Here is a 17,278-nt window from a genome sequence, read left to right as displayed (position 1 = left end):
TTAATCAAACTTTAAAGGGAATAAAAGTGTCTGACCGTTGATGTTGTAGATGGAGAATCTGTAGGAGAAGTTGGCCATGTTGGTCTCTTGTCTGAGGGGAGCTTTCTGCTGAGGGGGTTGCTCCGGGCGACCGTCATCCAGACTCTGGATAGAAACAATATTATAACCTTTGCATCACAATAGATGAAATTCTGTGATACATACATGCAACGTCTACAGTATCTGATATCTTCCATGCAGATCAGTTCTAGACCTCCCTTACTTTGTGTACCTGCGTGAGTTTGTCCAGCTCTCCGAGCCAGGCTCCAAACATCTTATCCAGGTCCTGGTCCTCCTTATCGCTGTCCTCCTCTTCCTCCTCCTCTTCTTCCCTGACCGACACCTCCTCGTCTGACAACTGATCCATCTAAGGGAGAGGACAGAAGGAGGAAGTTGAGAAGAGAAAAGAGGAGAAGAGAAGGAGACAGAGACAGAGGTTAATTCTTCTGCAGCTTCAGGAGTGTGATCTCTCAGCTCCATCTAGTGGCCAACGGTCTGTACTACATTTCTACTATTTCCCCTCATTTCTGAGTCTCTCTCTCTGAAGTAAACAGCAGAAGGCGCTTCAACTCCTGGATCAACATCATTACCAGCATCCAAAGTAAGGAAGTCAAGGGTCACAACACCCTGACAACACTGGAACCAGATACTCCCGAAATCGGTTGACCGCAGGTTTGAGAAATCCACATAACAAGCCTACTTTAAAGCCTTTCTAAAGCTTCTTGGCACACATTTAAAAGCTGTAATAAAAAATCAAAGATGACAATAAAAGCGCGTTTGTGACACATCACAGCTGGTGAACGTCATTAAAATATAATATATATATGGACAGAATCAGGAAGTGACAGAAGGAATTTAACAGTTAAAGAGACAAAGTCCAGCTGTATTTAGTAAATCAAACGAGATCCGATGATCGAATTGCTATCCTTAAAAAGTGACGTGACCCATTAAGGCATGTAACACTATTTAATTTCAGACATTTTTAGTACCTTTTTAGAAGCCAGGGACAAAAATAAGAGCTGGGCAGAGACATAGGAGACATTGATCCATCCTTCCTTGAAAACACTTTGTTCCAGTGAAAAACAAATATTGAAAACTTTTCCCAGAAATACCCCAAAATGTTATAATATTCATGATCCCCGGTTGATGGTTCCTAGTAATTTAGTGATCTTTCCTTAAGCACCACTGGCAGGTGACTTCTTCCACAACAAAAAACTAAATCAAAAGACTGACATGAAATTTACAGACTGCATTTATGCTCCCAGGAGGTCAACTTCTATGACTGGTGGACACTTTTGTATTGTGGTGTGCAGTGAACACTGCAGCCACCAGACATTCAGGGCTTCATCTTGATCTTTGACCTTTTGTCTTCACTATGTGTCATTTTGCATATTTTCTTTATTTTGGGAACATATTGGTTTTGCACTGAGCTAAGCATACTGTTGAATATTTTTAGAACTATAAAACACAAATAGACTTCCTGAAATCCTGAATTTATCTACTTGACTTCTTGATTTGCAAGAAGACAGAATGGTCTGTTCCACAGTCTAAAAATAATAATCATAAACACGATTTATAACAAAAAAATACAAGAAACAGGACAGGGAAATTTAGGGGAAAGGTTACAAGAGATTAAGACGTGTGTGTGTGTGTGTGTGTGTGTGTGAATTGTTTATGTAACTACACTGAGAACAAGTCAACACACTTTTGGAGAGTGTTGCTGTGATTAATGACGGCAATAATGATCCTTCACTGAGAGACACACACACACACAGTTATGAAAATAACTACCGGCTTAAGCTGGAATACAGATCAGAGACAAAGACACGCAGCAGCTGTTGAATTCCTCTCTGTGTTGACAACCAGTAGCAAACAGCTTTTCACTCCACTCATGAAGTTAATGCCCTTTCAAATGATTAATCAAACTAAACACTTCCGGTGCTACCAGTTTATAAACGTGAAAATATTGAAGGTTTAATGCATGAAAAGCAAACATTGTGCTTGTCGTGTAAATAAATGCGAAAGTAAAGCCACAATTGAACTTAAAGGTGCTCTATTCGATAACAACTATTTGCTATGTAAATATATAGAGGAGTAATGTTTACCTGAGCAGAGAATGAAGTCACTCTCCCTCTCTCTGTGTGTTGTAATCTGAGCTTCTATCTGCTTTGTTGACACAGCCGGGTCGGACACCCGTGCTTTTGGTGCTTGTTCGTGTGTGTGAGTGTGCCGAACTGGCTAGCACACGGCCGCCGCTCTGCACTGCTCTCATACTGCGGTTACAGCTGATAACGCCGTCGGGTCGCCGAAGCGTGGCACCCTCCGGTTCTCCCCCAGGTTAAAACTGTTAGCTCTGTTAACACCGTTACCTACAATTTGCCGGCTCAGCTGTCGCCATGTTGAGAGCCGTGCGGAGGCAATAGAAATGCTCCCAATCTTGTATTTAGCACCTTCAAATGTAGTGACATTTTGGGAAATACGCTTATTCCCTTTCTCGCTGAGACTTAGATGCGAAGGTAGATACCACTCATTACATATGAAGCTACAGCCAGGAGACGGTAGGCTTAGCTTAGCATAAAGACTAGATACAGGGGGAGACTGCCAACTTAACTCTGTCCAAAGGTAAAAACAAAAAAAAGCCTACCTGTGCAGAAACTGAAGTTAAAAAACAACAAGTTGTGGTTTGAGGATTTTTTAAACCTTTGGACAGAGCCAGGCTTACAGTTACACCAAGTTTCCAGTCTTTATGCTAAGCTAAGATTCAGCAAGAGTGAACAAGTGTATTTCCCAAAATGTCAAACGATTTCTTTAAAGACACAATGAAATTAAAAAAAAAGAAAATCCTTTTTTTTCTCTCCGGATATTAGTTAGGAATAATGTTTACATTTCCAAAAGAGCACGGTTGCTAATGATCAGATCAATAATCTAATCTTCAACTCTCTCTTTCCTCATCACTCCTCAATACCTTCATTTCTCTCCCATCTTGCTCCCTCCCATGTGCTCTAGTTCTCTCTGCTCTCCTCCTCCATCCTGTACTTCCTTCTCTCCTCACCTCCTCCCTCTCCTCTAGATCTCCACCCAGGCGACCCCAGAGTATTGCCCAGGGCACAGTGTGCTATTCCTGGGTAGACGTTTTGTCGTCGCCCCCCCTGTCCCTCCCTGGGGAGAGACAGCTAGCCAACGCACACACAAGATTAGAGAGCAGAATGTCACACACCCACATACAAACACATTGAAAAACACACCACACACACACGCTGAGGAGCGGCGCTACAATTAGATCCCTGTGGTTAGCAAGGTCTGTCATTTAGACTGGAGGATAGGGCGAGTGTGTGTGTGTGTGTGTGTGTGTGTGTGTGTGGTTTGGGGACTGCTGAGGGATTAGAGGAGCGTTGTGAAAACTCTCACAGCTGCGCTCTTCAACAATCTGCTGCTTCCACGCAGGCGAAGGTTAGATCCTGGCCAACAAATGAACCTTTTTTCTAAAAATCTAAATGAGAAGGAAATTCACTTCACGTTGCATCTGAACTCAGCTTCCTCCTCGGATGGAGCTTTATCTCTCCGACAAAAACTGCTCCGTGCAAATCTGCATAAATTGATAAAACTTTCAGGAAATTGTGATCCATTTATCAGCTCCACAAATACGGCTGTTTATGTAATATGTCAGGCTGTTCTCACACACCGTGCGTAGCTATACCTACAAAAGGTAATGCACTGTAATTCATATATATCCCATGGAATCAATGCATATGTAATCATGAACTAGGAAGTACAACAAGCGACAAACGCTGCATAGGGAGGAGGTCGGGGTGGACAAAAAAACAGTGTTTTTACCCCGTGTGTAACAAGAAGTCAACGTTGATTCATTCCATACTTAAGTAACGCCACTTCCGTAGTTATTTGAACTCAAACCACGATCTTTTCATAAACCTAACTAACTAGTTTTGTTGCCTAAACCTAACCAAGTTGTTTCCTATGACAACAGAAGTTTATTTTGAAAAGACTGTATGCATGTAACAAGCGGAAATTGACATGTGCTTCACATGTTGCTGGACATTCGTAGGAAAATGCACAATAAATGATGAATAACTTTTTCTAAGATGTCATATGAACCGTTGTATGAGGATACGTTGAATAGGTGATAATTCAATCTAATGATTTATCACCCTTCTATATAATTATGTTGATACAAAGTTCTCTGATCAAGATATCACAGTTCACAGTTGCCACATGTCTTAATCAATGATAAGCGTGATGAAGTTTAAAGCTGCACTAATCAATATTTTCATACAGCTTCCCGCAAATACATACCTAAAAATAAATACGTACAAATAATACATAAATAAAGGGGTTCATACTCAGATGGATGTATGTACCACTTTTCTAAGGGTGGTCCAATGGCATTCTGGGAGACGTAGGACAAGTAGAAAAGACGACAGAGATAAACTTTTCCCACAAGGACAAACGGTACAATGTATTGAGTGGGCATTTGGGGATTTAAAAGCCACGTTTTAGAAAAAATTTCACACAAAATCACACCTAAACATTTTCCAAAACATATCACAAGTGTATTGTTTTGATTTCCTACTGTACCTTACAGGTAGTGATTCAATTTATGTCAGTATGGTGATTGGAAAAATTGAGTTGCAGAGAGAGTCGAAACATGCTACAGATATATAGTGTATTATAGCAAACAGTCAGTTCCTGTTATTTCCACCTTCAGACCTCATCTTGATGTATTCATGCAGACAAGCATTGTGTGCATGAATGTAGCTGATGGAGAATCAAACCCAGAGGAAAAAACTAAAGTTAAACATGGACACAGTAAATAGGATCACATGAATTTGGCCATCTCTGTATTATGCTGGCTGATAGCAGTTGAATGCACCACCAGAAGGAGTCTTAAAACCAGCACTCTGTCAGACTGTTCTCTGTCAAACAGAGCTGAGACAGCAAGTCCTACTAGTGATGGGCTATAAGTGCTGTGTGTGTGTGTGTGTGTGTGTGTCCAAAGTAAACAGTAATTACTTTACTGCAGCAGCCACACTCCTCCTGTCTGTCACACTGAAACCATGCAATCATACTCCCCATCCTTCATTCCTCCCGCTTCTCTTCAGTTTTTCTTTCCCTTCATTTCTCTCCCTTCTTCCTCGTCTATTACTGTTTTCTTCCCTCCCACTTTCTCCTCTTCACCCTTCTACCTCGTCTCCTTTCCTTCACCTCTCCTCTGTTTTAATCAGAGGGAGTGAGACAATAAATAATACATTTATTACTGCAGTTTCTTTTTTTCAGTTTCCTCCTGTAGCAACGACAGAGTAGCAACTCTGAGAGGAGAGGAGACAAAAAGAGGAGGCAAGTGGAGAGGAGAGGAAAGGAGAGGAGACAAAAAGAAGAGACAAGTGGAGAGGACACAAGAAGAAATGAAAGAGGACACAAGAGTAGAGGAGTTTAAAAGAGAAGAGGCAAGAGGAGAGGACACAAGAGGAAAGGAAAGAGGAGACAAGTGGAGAGGAGAGGAAAGGAGAGGAGACAAAAAAGAGGACACAGGAGGAGACAAGTGTAGAGGAGAGGAAAGGAGAGGAGACAAAAAAGAGGAGACAACGGGAGAGTAAAGGAAAGAGGAGACAAGTGAAGAGGAGAGGAAAGGAGACACGACAAAAAATAAGTGACAAGAGTAGAGGAGAGGAGATAAAAGAGGAGGAGACAAAAAAAAAGGAGAAGCAACTTAAGAGAAAGCTGCACTGTTGCCAACAGTCTCTCTTCCCTCTCGACTCCACCAACATCTGCTGTTTTAGTGCCTTTGAGCAATACGCTCCATCTGTACTGGGCAGCTCCCAGTTTCCCACAGTGCAACACGGAGCCTCAACTGGTGCACTGCCACAACAAAACGACAACAGAAAAGGCTTTAAAGTAGCTTCATTCAGTGTGGCCCGTTCCCACGGCTCTATATCAGGACATCACACTCACTCACACACAACACACACAACACACACATACATAGACACACAGAACGGTATTTTTAGGGTTGTCGGGTTTTTGTGAAGCAAAGCTATAAATCAGATACAGAGAAAAAGAGTGAATCCAGTAAATTGAGATTATCTCTCTTCCTCTGTCACACAAACAAATACACACACACACACACACACACACACTAAAGGACTGACCGTGCAAAAACTTTATCTAGAGATCTTGCAGACTTTCTACAAATTATGAGAAAACATTTCCGCTGTCCCGTTTGCCTCAATGATTGCTTCAATTCTATCTTATTAACAGACATAGGCCCCGATCACAATGAGACGCATCGCTAGAAACACGTCGCCCGATTGTTTTCCTATGGTAAGGCTCGCCTGCCGTGCGCTCTTTTCTTGCGTTGCATGTTGCATTTTTCTAATGGTTTTTAGACTGGCATAAAAGTTTAAATATTCTCAGCCTTTCAGCGCCAGGTGTGTAGTCGCACCGCTCGTCTGTGGCCCTGTTCAGACCTGGTATTAACATGTGTCCTGAGTGATCGGATCACAAGTGGGTAGTAGTACAGGTGTGAATGCACTCAAGACGCATTGAGGATGCATTGAGATCCGATATTTCAGACCACATCCGGAGGTGGTCTGGGCCACATATGGACACATTCTTTTAGTAGTGTGTATGTAAATGTGTCCTGGGCCATATTAAGGACCGCCTACTCAACTGACATCCCGCTGGGATCCGCTGCTCTACTGTATCCTGTCGGTACAACTGTATTTTATTAAAATATATCTTATATATAGGCTACATATCTAAAGACTATCAGACTAGGCACAGGAAGTGCATTTTTATCATCCTGTCGGAGATGTGTCTGTGTTTTTGTTCCGGTGCTTTGCATGGAGCTGACACCCGCCCGCCCGCTCTCACTCTCTCTCATCTCCGGCTCTCTGGAGCTCTGTACCCTGCTGTTGCGTGGCAAAGGCGGCGGAGCCAGCGGCACGGAGGTCACCAGGGACCGCCGGTACAATAACCAATTATTTTGATGTTAATAAAATGTACCCGAATTCATGAATATGTAAGATATTACATCACAATGTCTGCTGTATTAACCACGTGTTTACTACGTGTTTATTTGCATATAGAGCGGTGAAGTGAGATCGGATCACAAGTGGTCACTCAAGACGTATGTGGAGATGCATTCTAATACCAGGTGTGAACAGATGTACTTAACGCTGTCCACTTGTGTTCGAATCAATCAGAACGCATGTTAATGCCAGGTGTGAACAGGGCCAATGTCACACTTGACCCAGGCAGCCAATCGAATCAAGCAAGAGGCGGGCTTTACTACTTTAACACTTCCTTCCTCTTGTTTTGATGCCGGTATAGTTTCACTACTGTCTTCATCAGCTGTTTTACCCGACGCCTTTAGCCAAGGGGCCTTTTTGAAGCGACGCGTCTTTGTCTGATCGAGGCTTTAGAAGTAGATTTTGTAATATAATCAGTCTACTAATCTTTCTTTTTAGGGTGTTTTCTACTTTTTGTATCAACTTTTCTGTCCAAAAATTGGCTTGCCAAAAATGAGGGAATTCCCATCTGACATTGGAGAACAAAGTAAATGAAATAAATGGTTTTACTACAACATGTTTCACTTCATCTCCTCACAGACTTTTAACTTTTAATGCCATCCTTCACGCTCAACTAGATGCTGTAAATAAACCACACACAGTGCCCGTACATGTGTGTGTGTATGTGTGTGTGTGTGTGTGTGTGTGTGTGTGTGTGTATGTGTCTCGCCAGGGTACATAATTAGCCGGAAGATTCACACTGTGACATCAATTACAAGTGCTGGCCTTTTTGTGTGTGTGTGTGTGTGTGTGTGTGTGTGTGTGAGGCCTGGAGGGCTGCCAAGTCAGACAGTGATTCTGTCTGTAAAACTGTTTTATGCTTGCTGCTCCTCTCTTTCATACGGGAGGAGACACACATGTTGTGGGAGACTCTCTGCTCGGCTCATGTCGAGCTCTAGTCTGTAAATCAGCTAATGCCCTGAACATGCAAGACGCAAGCTGGAAAACAGAAGAGAAGAGTGGACTTTCAGGATGTTCCACAACCAAATTTCAAGACCAGTGATTAATTTGGTGCTCTATAGGAAAGTTTTTAGCTGGTGCTAATGGTGATTCACGACTGAGGTCATCATAACTGAACCGAAATGTTTGTATCACACAGGAAGAAGAACGGAGAGAGGCTGAGGAAGCAGAGGACGAGCGAGGAGCCGCCTGCTGATCCAGCAACAATGATATCACTTCCCTTGAGACTTGCAGGAGGGATTACATCATTTCCTGTTCGTTGCCCTACCTCATATCGACATCTGCCTCCGTCTCTCAATACAAAGAAGGGGGATTAATACAGAGAGTGGGAGGTTGAGCTCTTATTTTACTCTGCTCACCTACACTGTGCTGTATTTTACTCAGAATACTTCACTATAATCTGCCCTGCTGACCTATAGCACTGCTGTATATTCTGAATCCTCCGTCTTTGCCTCAGTGTGTTTCTCTTCACACACACCGGGCAGGGACACAAAGGTAGTTATCCCCAGCTGTTTATAGGGTTCTACATTTTATTTGGGCTGCATAGCATGAAGGTTTGTTCATGTCTGCACCTCTTTTTTATTTTTGTGCGTACTGCCACTGTGTGACTCATAAGCACAAGCACAAGCACAAGCACAAGCACAAGCACAAGCACAAGCACAGGCACGTGTACTTTTATGAGGGAAAGAGATGCACACACAAACTTATGTATGCATGTGATGTGGCCCAAATTACGACCCATTGTGTGTGTGTATGAGTTTGAGCCCCGAGGCCGGACCCAGCAGATCCCAGGGGTACCTGGCTGCCGCCGTGTAACGTGACACTGAGTCACACACACACACACGCGCACACACACACACACACACATACACATACACATACGCAGTGGTGTGTTCCAGATTTAGGGACAGAACAAATGAGTTCTATTTTTGCACCAAAAGAAACAAACAGGAGGCAGCAGGAAGTTGATTCTACTGTAACTGAATGGATTTACCATGGGGTGTATTAAAGTTGGACATAGTGTGATAGAGTCACTCTTGCTGCCAATTTGCTACTGTGTACCAAAACATTTTCCCCATACACAAGCAGTCTGGACGTCACATGGTGTTCGGGCGCACACCGATTACATTATGTACCCACCGCCCATTTAGTTCATATTCGCGTATCAGCGTTGTGTTATCAATACATAGTCGGACGACGGACGCTACAAACTGAAAGTGAAAGTGTCTGCTCTGTACGGAGTCTCAGCTCAGAGTAGCAGGAATCAGATTTCACACACACGGGACGAGAGAAAGTTGACGGACAAGATACCATGAGGAGGACGGCGCGGTCACAGCCGGTGTGTGCGGCGGAGCAGTGTCGGGTGGAAACCTGCAGCCTTGCAGCAAGCTTAGAGATCTTTTGACACGATTATGACTGGCACTTGTTCCTGGTTTGCGAGTGAGTTAGAGGTTAGAGGTTAGCTCGCCCGTAGTAGTTCACCAACTAGCCCTGCAAGTAGTCACAGCATCACCAAGCTTCGGGCACCGCCTATTTTGGGAGGATGCATGGATGAACTTTGCTGTGCCGTTTCTTGGTGTGACCACTAATGCCCTCAGCTTCAGTCACATTCAATTCTCTCACGATTAGACATTACTCTATATATTTTTACCTTGCTATATGTTGCCAAACCTATACAGCTCCTTATAATAAATGCAAGAACATGAGCCACTCCTTCACAAATACCCACAACCACACACTGTGTGTATATTTATATGTATACACACACACACCACTTTGATATGATCATCAGTACTGCACAGGCGGTGCAGCTGTGTGTGTGCAGCTAAACTCACTCCAAAACTGAATGATAACAGGGCAGCATCCTACACACACACACACACACACACGCACGCACGCACACACACACACAGACACACACTCCATTTAAGTTTCTGAACATACTGTCTGATCTTCACAGAAAAACCAACATTCCCAACTAAGTGTTCCCAAACCATCTCCAAACGTTCTCCCTCTTCACACACACATATATATATATATATGGCTTATGCTGTATACATACTGTATGTATATAAGGACACACCCATGCATCATATTACTTCACTACTGCACTTGTCGCTCAGGGAAGGCCTCCGTTACTACCGGGGGTTCCTTACAAGCTCAAGCATGCTACACTAGAGTAACTGTAATTGTCACACTGTATCTGGTTGAAATAAATAAACAGAAGCAGATTATTGTTGAGCTGAACGTTCATTCATGACCTTGGCAATAGAGGTAAGAAAAATAGGTCTTTGTGGCCTGATGTTTAAGCATCTGCCCGTCAGGGATGGACACAAATATATTAGAATATTCAGATATTTTGGGTAGGTATTCGGTTTTCAATTTTGGGATTCAGATATTCTTTTTTTCTAAATGTAGGCTATTAGGTCTTTAGACTAAGACTGTAGGTCTTTAGTTTATCCATGCTAAGAAAAATTGTCACAAGCTGTTATGTCACAAAAAGCATGGGACTTCAGTCAACCAAACCCCTCAGTATTACAAACGTATATAATACACACTGAACAAGGGTTTCCGAGAGTGTTGTGCAAGCATAAGTTCACTCCCCGCCGGGCCTAAGAATCAGGGGGAATTTTTTTTTTTTTTTTTTAAAGCATTTTTAAGATATTTTTCAAATAGCTATTCTCAACCACTTAGACAAGGCCCACTGCTGGGCCTTACAGGGCCACGGAAGTACGCCCAAAATAGTTTTTTTTTTGGTAATTTACAAATATCACCACGCCAATCAAAACACATCACCAGCTAGAGACAAATGTACACTCACCGGCCACTTTATTAGGCACACCTGTTCAATTGCTTGTTAACACAAATAGCTAATCAGCAATCACATGGCAGTAACTCAATGCATTTAGGCATCTAGACGTGGTGAAGACGACTTGCTGAAGTTCAAACCGAGCATCAGAATGGGGAAGAAAGGGGACTTTGAACGTGGCATGGTTGTTGGTGCCAGACGGGCTGGTCTGAGTATTTCAAAAACTGCTGATCTACTGGGATTTTCACGCACAACCATCTCTAGGGTTTACAGAGAATGGTCCGAAAAAGAGAAAATACCCAGCGAGCGGCAGTTGTGCGGAAGGAAATGCCTTGTTGATGTCAGAGGTCAGAGGAGAATGGGCCGAGTGGTTCGAGATGATAGAAAGGCAACAGTAACTCAAATAACCACTCGTTACAACCAAGGTATGCAGAATACCTTGAAGCAGATGGGCTACAGCAGCAGAAGACCTAATAAAGTGGCCGGTGAGTGTATTTTGCCACTGTTACACACCAAATCCAGTGTTGCTTCGCAACAGGTTTGTGTGGTGGTGTAGGAGTGTCACTTTAATGGCCAATTTACACCAACCGACTGCACGACGATTAACGTCTTTGTTCCCTCATGGCAGGGTTGTACAGCTCTGGATCGCCGGTTACGTGATTGGCTACTGCAGCGTGACGTCTGTTTCAACTTTTCCGCCGCAGGACGCCAATTTGTTTCCCGGCATCCACACTCACTACCTCAACTCAAATGAATGAGAGGACTGGCGTTTTCACCACACCACCTGATCTGGTGGGAATGCAGCTAATGTTACCTCGGATGCAGTGACACAAAACGGATCGGCTTTTGAGACGAAAAAAGTGAAGCTTTTAAACTAAAATGTGTGCGGCAGATTTTATTTTATTTACATATTAAAGCGCTTTTTAGCATTATAATAATGTCTTATGAATACCACTTGGCAAAAGCTGACTGGCAAGCATGACCTTACAATATTTAACGGTAAGCTGTTCTTGGTTTTAAGAGACGGCAAAGTAAAGAGACACATTCCAACACACATAGGGTATCATGTCACTTTCCACTATTTATACCAAACCCCTTCAGGCTGTTACATAAAATGACATGACTTCTGTCTTAAGTATCCAGGAATTAGTTTGCGCCGACCACAGATTTATAATTCTGGCTCTCCAGAGTTGGCTGTGGGTAAACGTCGGAGCCTCTTGCCACAGAGACATTTAGTTTTCCACAGATCAACAGGGATGGAACATGAGCATAAAGAACACAGAAGCCCATAAGAGGCAGGGAGTGATTAATTGTCATGAAAGTCACTGCAAGAACATTTATTTTGGAAACCTCTACATAGCTTTCTAACCATCAGTTAAGTGCTGGCCTGATTTTTGTTTTGTTTGTTTGATACGTACGGAATGAAAGACAATAAGTGATACACAGGACGTTAATAGAAAGATATGCTGTTCTTTGGGTATGCCTCAACTATGAACACTGGGATAATAACACATGTTACACACAGTATGTCTGAATCAGATGTCAGCTAAAACCTTTCCAGACCCCAAAGACCAGTTTAAATAACATTACAGCCAAGAAGTGAAACAGGACGGCTCAGAAGATGGTCTGGAAGTAGTCGTAATAATAGTGGTAGTAACGGTAGCAATCACAACATTTTGGAAACATTAACAAATACACTATATGGCCAAAAGTATGTGGACACTTGAGAACATTATACCCATACTTTACATGATTGTTGAACATCTCATTTCATAACTATACGCTGGATAGTTTCAGACTTTCCACCAGAGCCTGGCTGAAGGAATTCAGCCACAAGAACATTGTCGACTACTGATGTTGGGTGATAAAGCCTGGCTTTAGTCTGTGCTCCAGTTCATCCTAAAGGCCCCGACACACCAAGCCGATGGTCGGCCGTCGGTGAGCGTCTGTTGGCCTAGTTTTTTGTGTCCTGCACCGTCGGCTCTAGTCCGCCTGTGTCAGAATTCAGCATGTTGAATCGGCAGTGGAGCTCGTCGGTGAGAGAAATCGCTCTGATTGGCTGTTCAGCTTAAGCGAATCAGTGCACGAGAAGAAAAACGGAAGTGAGGAAAGCAAGACAACGAGTATAGTCAAGAGGAAAACGCAGAAGGCTCTTCTGATTTTTCATCTTCATCTCATCTGATCATTCAAATGCATGGATATTTTCACAACGACATGGCCATCTGGAATGAAGCCAAGTCGTGAGTGAGAGTGGTGAGAAAATGGTCGGCAAACGCTGCTTTGTTTCATGTACGTATCATAACAACGGCTTGTATATCCGCAGTCCGAGATCTTCCGGTTTCCCTTTTTGAATGACGAATACAGACTACCGCCTCCTGCTGGTGTGGAGAGTTATTCTCTCCCACGCAGGTGCAGAACATACGTGCTAACTGGCCGTCGGCTGTGGTCTTTGCGGTGTGTTCAAATGCCTCTAGTTCTTTGATGACGGTTTGGGGTGTCTGGACCTTAAAGGTGTTGGATGGGATTGAGGTCAGGGCTCTGTGCAGATCAGTCAAGTTCTTCCACACCAAACTGGGGAAACCATAGGGCTGTCCACTCTTAGTCGATTAGTTAACTAATCGGTCGTCTTGGTCTTAGTCAACTAAGATCTCTTTTGTCAATTAGTCATTTTTTTAATGCTTTTTTTCATACTGGATGACTAATTTCCAAGAAATGTATGAGCACATTTCTGGTAAACACAAGATTTAAAGTGGTGCTTTTTAGTTTTTTTGTGGAGAAACTCGGTTTTACAGATCTGCTGATTAAACCAACTAATTGAGTGTTAGTCAAATAAGAATTTCTTTGGTCGAGGACAGCCCTAGCAAACCATTTCTTTATGGAGCTGGCTTTGTGCACGGGGGGCATTGTGATGTTCCGCAAACTGTTGGGACAAAGATGGAAGCACACTAGTGTCAAAAATATAATTGTATGTTGTATCATTAATTGGAAATGAGCGGCCTGGTCCAAACCAACTCAAACAGCCCCAGGCAAGAAGTACCCAAATGGTCCACATACTTTTGGCCAACAACGTTTATACAGCGTATACAACTCTGTAAAGTAAACACTATCAAAGAATCAATCAAGCCGAGACCAGCACGCATAAACACAGAACCGAACTTTCCACACATGACAGTGAGATATGAAATGATAAGAGTAATGCTGTTTACCTTTGGTCTGCTCAGTCCAGCTCCAACACAGCACAGAGTGGAGGAATTCAATCACCCTGCAGAGACACAGAGAGAGAGAGAAATGTTATACATGATTATATTTCCTTTGGTTGGACAGAGCAGCAGACCTTCTGCACTATATGAAAACCACACTTCACCATTGGCTTTGGTTTGCCTAAATATTTGGGAATTGTAGATAGATTGTAAAGGAACACTCTGTCATTTTGAGAAATATGCATGCTTGCCGTCGTTTCACAGATGAGATTGTACATAAAAGTTCCATCTTTGTGGCTCCAGTGTCTATTATCTAGCTTAGCACAAAGACTGAAAGCAGGGGGAATCTGTTAGCTTAGCTCCATCAAAGGTGAAACTACAAACACACCTTGCAGCTGCCTACACACCAAATGTACTGTCAGCAGGTGGCACTAGTGTGTGTGTGTGTGTGTGTGTGTTTCTATCATGCTGAGCAGGCTGTATGTGTGTGTGACCTAAAAATAACTGACAACATTTAAATACATTGCCGTAGTCTCTCTCTCTCTCTCTCTTTTTCCCAAAGTGTCTCTCGACCCACTGCTCTCCTTTACAGCCACTCTCTGCGTCCTTTTCCTTTTCACTCCATTTATTATGTCCTCGCTCATTTCCCTTCCCCTTGGTCTGTTTTTGCTGATTCAGCTGAAATTGGTGACATTTCACCAAATCATCACGGCTCATTATGTCAAGACGTCATTCTAGTCAGATTCAATCATGCTGTAGTCACGTCTGACCTTTATCGCAAATTCATACACAAACACAGCAAGTGAAGGGAGTGTGTGTATAAAAGTTAAATGTGTGTGTGTGTGTGTGTGTGTGATTTGGGAGTTGCACTGTGTATGATTTCATCTGTCACATGGGTGTGTGCAGGAGTGTGTGTGTGTGTGTGTTTCCTCCTTCAACAAATTTACCGTGTCAGACAAATACACAAAACTGTCATAATGTCACATGCACAGAGGAAAATTACACAAATACACCCTGATCCTCGCTTGCATGAGATCATTAACAGCTCTCATATGATCAGTAGCTGACGGTTGAAACAACAAGAACGCCGTTGTTGGGACAAACAAACTCTTATCTGCTCTCTACCAGTGTACATCAGTACATCAATGTTACTCACTGACAGCGCAGACCATCTAAACCAGTCCGGGGATTCAAACTAGCAACTGTCCTGTAACAAGCTGACACCCTGAATCTGGACAGCAACTTGCATTCCTATTTTAGAAACAAAGTTGGCGTTATTTAACTATTTGTTTGGCCGAAATGATACTTTCCGCATCCGTGAGTATGCAAGGGTCCGCTAGGGTTTGTGTGGCGTAGATTTTGTCATTAGAGGGTGTACGGACATCCACGTACCTCCAATTTGTTGTGGCCACTACGCTACAAGTGGTAGCATAGTGATGTACTGCGCTTGTGTTGAACGCGTCCTCCGTATGTCTGTAACTGGGAGTATAACCGAGACTTTACTGTCAACAAATCTCATAAAAAGATCTGATGTAGCTCATGGCTCTGAGCCACTCTCGTCCAGAAACGATTACATAACTAAAGTGTCCACTGCTGAGCCTGAAGAGCTTCACTAGGTAATGAAAAGATCATACATGGATATAAACAATGGCTCTTAGCTGCCCTCACAATGTGTATAAGTGCAGCACAGCTATGTGAGTTAAACAACACTTCCACTGAAGGTTGAAGACAGGGGGTTGGCTGTTCAAGGTTTTACTGGAAGCAACTGTGATAATAGTACTGGACATGAAACAACAAATTCAACAATAATGAACACAAATCAGAAAAGTTACAAAGTAACAAAAAAGATTGAAATTGTCACTCACGTCAGAAAGACAAACAGCATTAAGTACAACACAGTAATTCATTTAGTAAACATATAACATCCATATAGTCCACAAGATGACAGTATAAAGAGTAAAATCCCAGTGGTGGAAGAAGTATTCAGATCTTTTACTTAAAAGTAGCAATACTACTACTAAAAATACTACAAGTAAAAGTCCTGCATTTAATTTAAGAACAAAAGTATTAGCGTTACTATATCCTTAAAGTACAGAAAGTAACAGTACTCAGTATGCAGGAAGGCTCATTTCAGAATAATATATGACTGAATTAGTGATGCATTAATGTGTTATCACTTTAACGTTGCAGCTGGTAAAGTTGGAGCTCATTTGAATTACTTTATATACTGCTGGCTAGCTTAACCTAAAATAATACATCATAATGTATTAGTGGATTTATATTTTGCTTTTATAATCTAAATCTAAAAGTAGCTAGTAACTCTAGTTATCAAATAGACATAGTGAAGTGAAGGGACAATATTTGCCTCCAAACTGTAGTGCAGTAGAAGTACAAGTAGCCGATAAAGTGGTATAAAATGGAAATATTCAAGTAAAGTACAGGTACCTCAAAATTGCACAGAATGCAGACGCAGCAGTGAAGTCCCGCCTCTTCACCTGCACAAAACAACTAAACCAACTGACGGTGGCAGAACAATCTGCTCCCTCCACGATGCGTTGTACAGCATGTATCCTTCCTTAATGTGGTAACGTTCAGTTGGACTGATGTGGTTGTGACATACAACTTTACACTTCCATCTCACTGTAGAAATTAAAAACTGATGTGTCATTTAAAATAGTTCCTCATCCTGCTGTGTTGCAACCGATTACTTCACAGAAGGAAAGTATTAGGAAGAATTGGCTAATAACACTGTTTCAAAACAACTCGTGGTTGAGCATCTGCCCTCTGTAAATAACTCTGAAGGGACTGTAGTGCAGAATGTCTTTTATTGTGGCTTAATCACAATCTCTTAGTGCTAAAAATATCATTCTTTTGCGGTTAGTCTCTCCCAATGTGTCACTGAGTTTCCCAACATCTTTGTGGATCATCTTTCCTGCAAACGTTTAATGTCAGTTTGGGATTGTTACTTGTCTTTTGTCATCCAGGATTTAGAGTTAAAGAGAAAAGTCGCAGATTTTCAACCTTATCTCCATCTAGCTGAGTTAGTTTCTCCGTCTCTCTGGCGCGCAGCTGCAAAATCTGTTGTGTTTCCTCCCACCGGTGACGTGGTGACGTACTTGGTGGTAAGGACAGACTACAAGTTTGGATTTCTGGTTTCCACCGCCACCATCGGCCTCGATAGTTGC

The 17,278-nt window shown here is 42.5% G+C and overlaps 1 protein-coding gene across 5 annotated transcripts in view; it reads right to left on the bottom strand.

Moving 5' to 3' along the window:
• raph1a (Ras association (RalGDS/AF-6) and pleckstrin homology domains 1a) overlaps nucleotides 1-17,278 on the bottom strand; it is a 69,082-nt gene that overhangs the window by 33,007 nt on the left and 18,797 nt on the right. For 2 of the 5 annotated variants that reach the window (XM_074657546.1, XM_074657549.1), the window contains exons 2-4: nucleotides 14,100-14,155; nucleotides 263-406; nucleotides 36-144 (exon numbers count right to left, since the gene is read on the bottom strand). In XM_074657546.1, the coding sequence (XP_074513647.1) occupies nucleotides 36-144; nucleotides 263-406 (253 nt within the window). In that variant the 5' untranslated portion in view covers nucleotides 14,100-14,155. Of the gene's footprint in view, nucleotides 1-35; nucleotides 145-262; nucleotides 407-14,099; nucleotides 14,156-16,538; nucleotides 16,697-17,278 lie in introns of those variants that run through there. The other 3 variants (XM_074657548.1, XM_074657550.1, XM_074657547.1) reach the window with 2 other exon arrangements.

Source organism: Sebastes fasciatus, chromosome 14, assembly GCF_043250625.1.
Source record: "Sebastes fasciatus isolate fSebFas1 chromosome 14, fSebFas1.pri, whole genome shotgun sequence".
Taxonomy (NCBI): domain Eukaryota; kingdom Metazoa; phylum Chordata; class Actinopteri; order Perciformes; family Sebastidae; genus Sebastes; species Sebastes fasciatus.
Note: the sequence above shows the minus strand (reverse complement) of the source record. Positions and strands in the feature narration are given on the sequence as shown.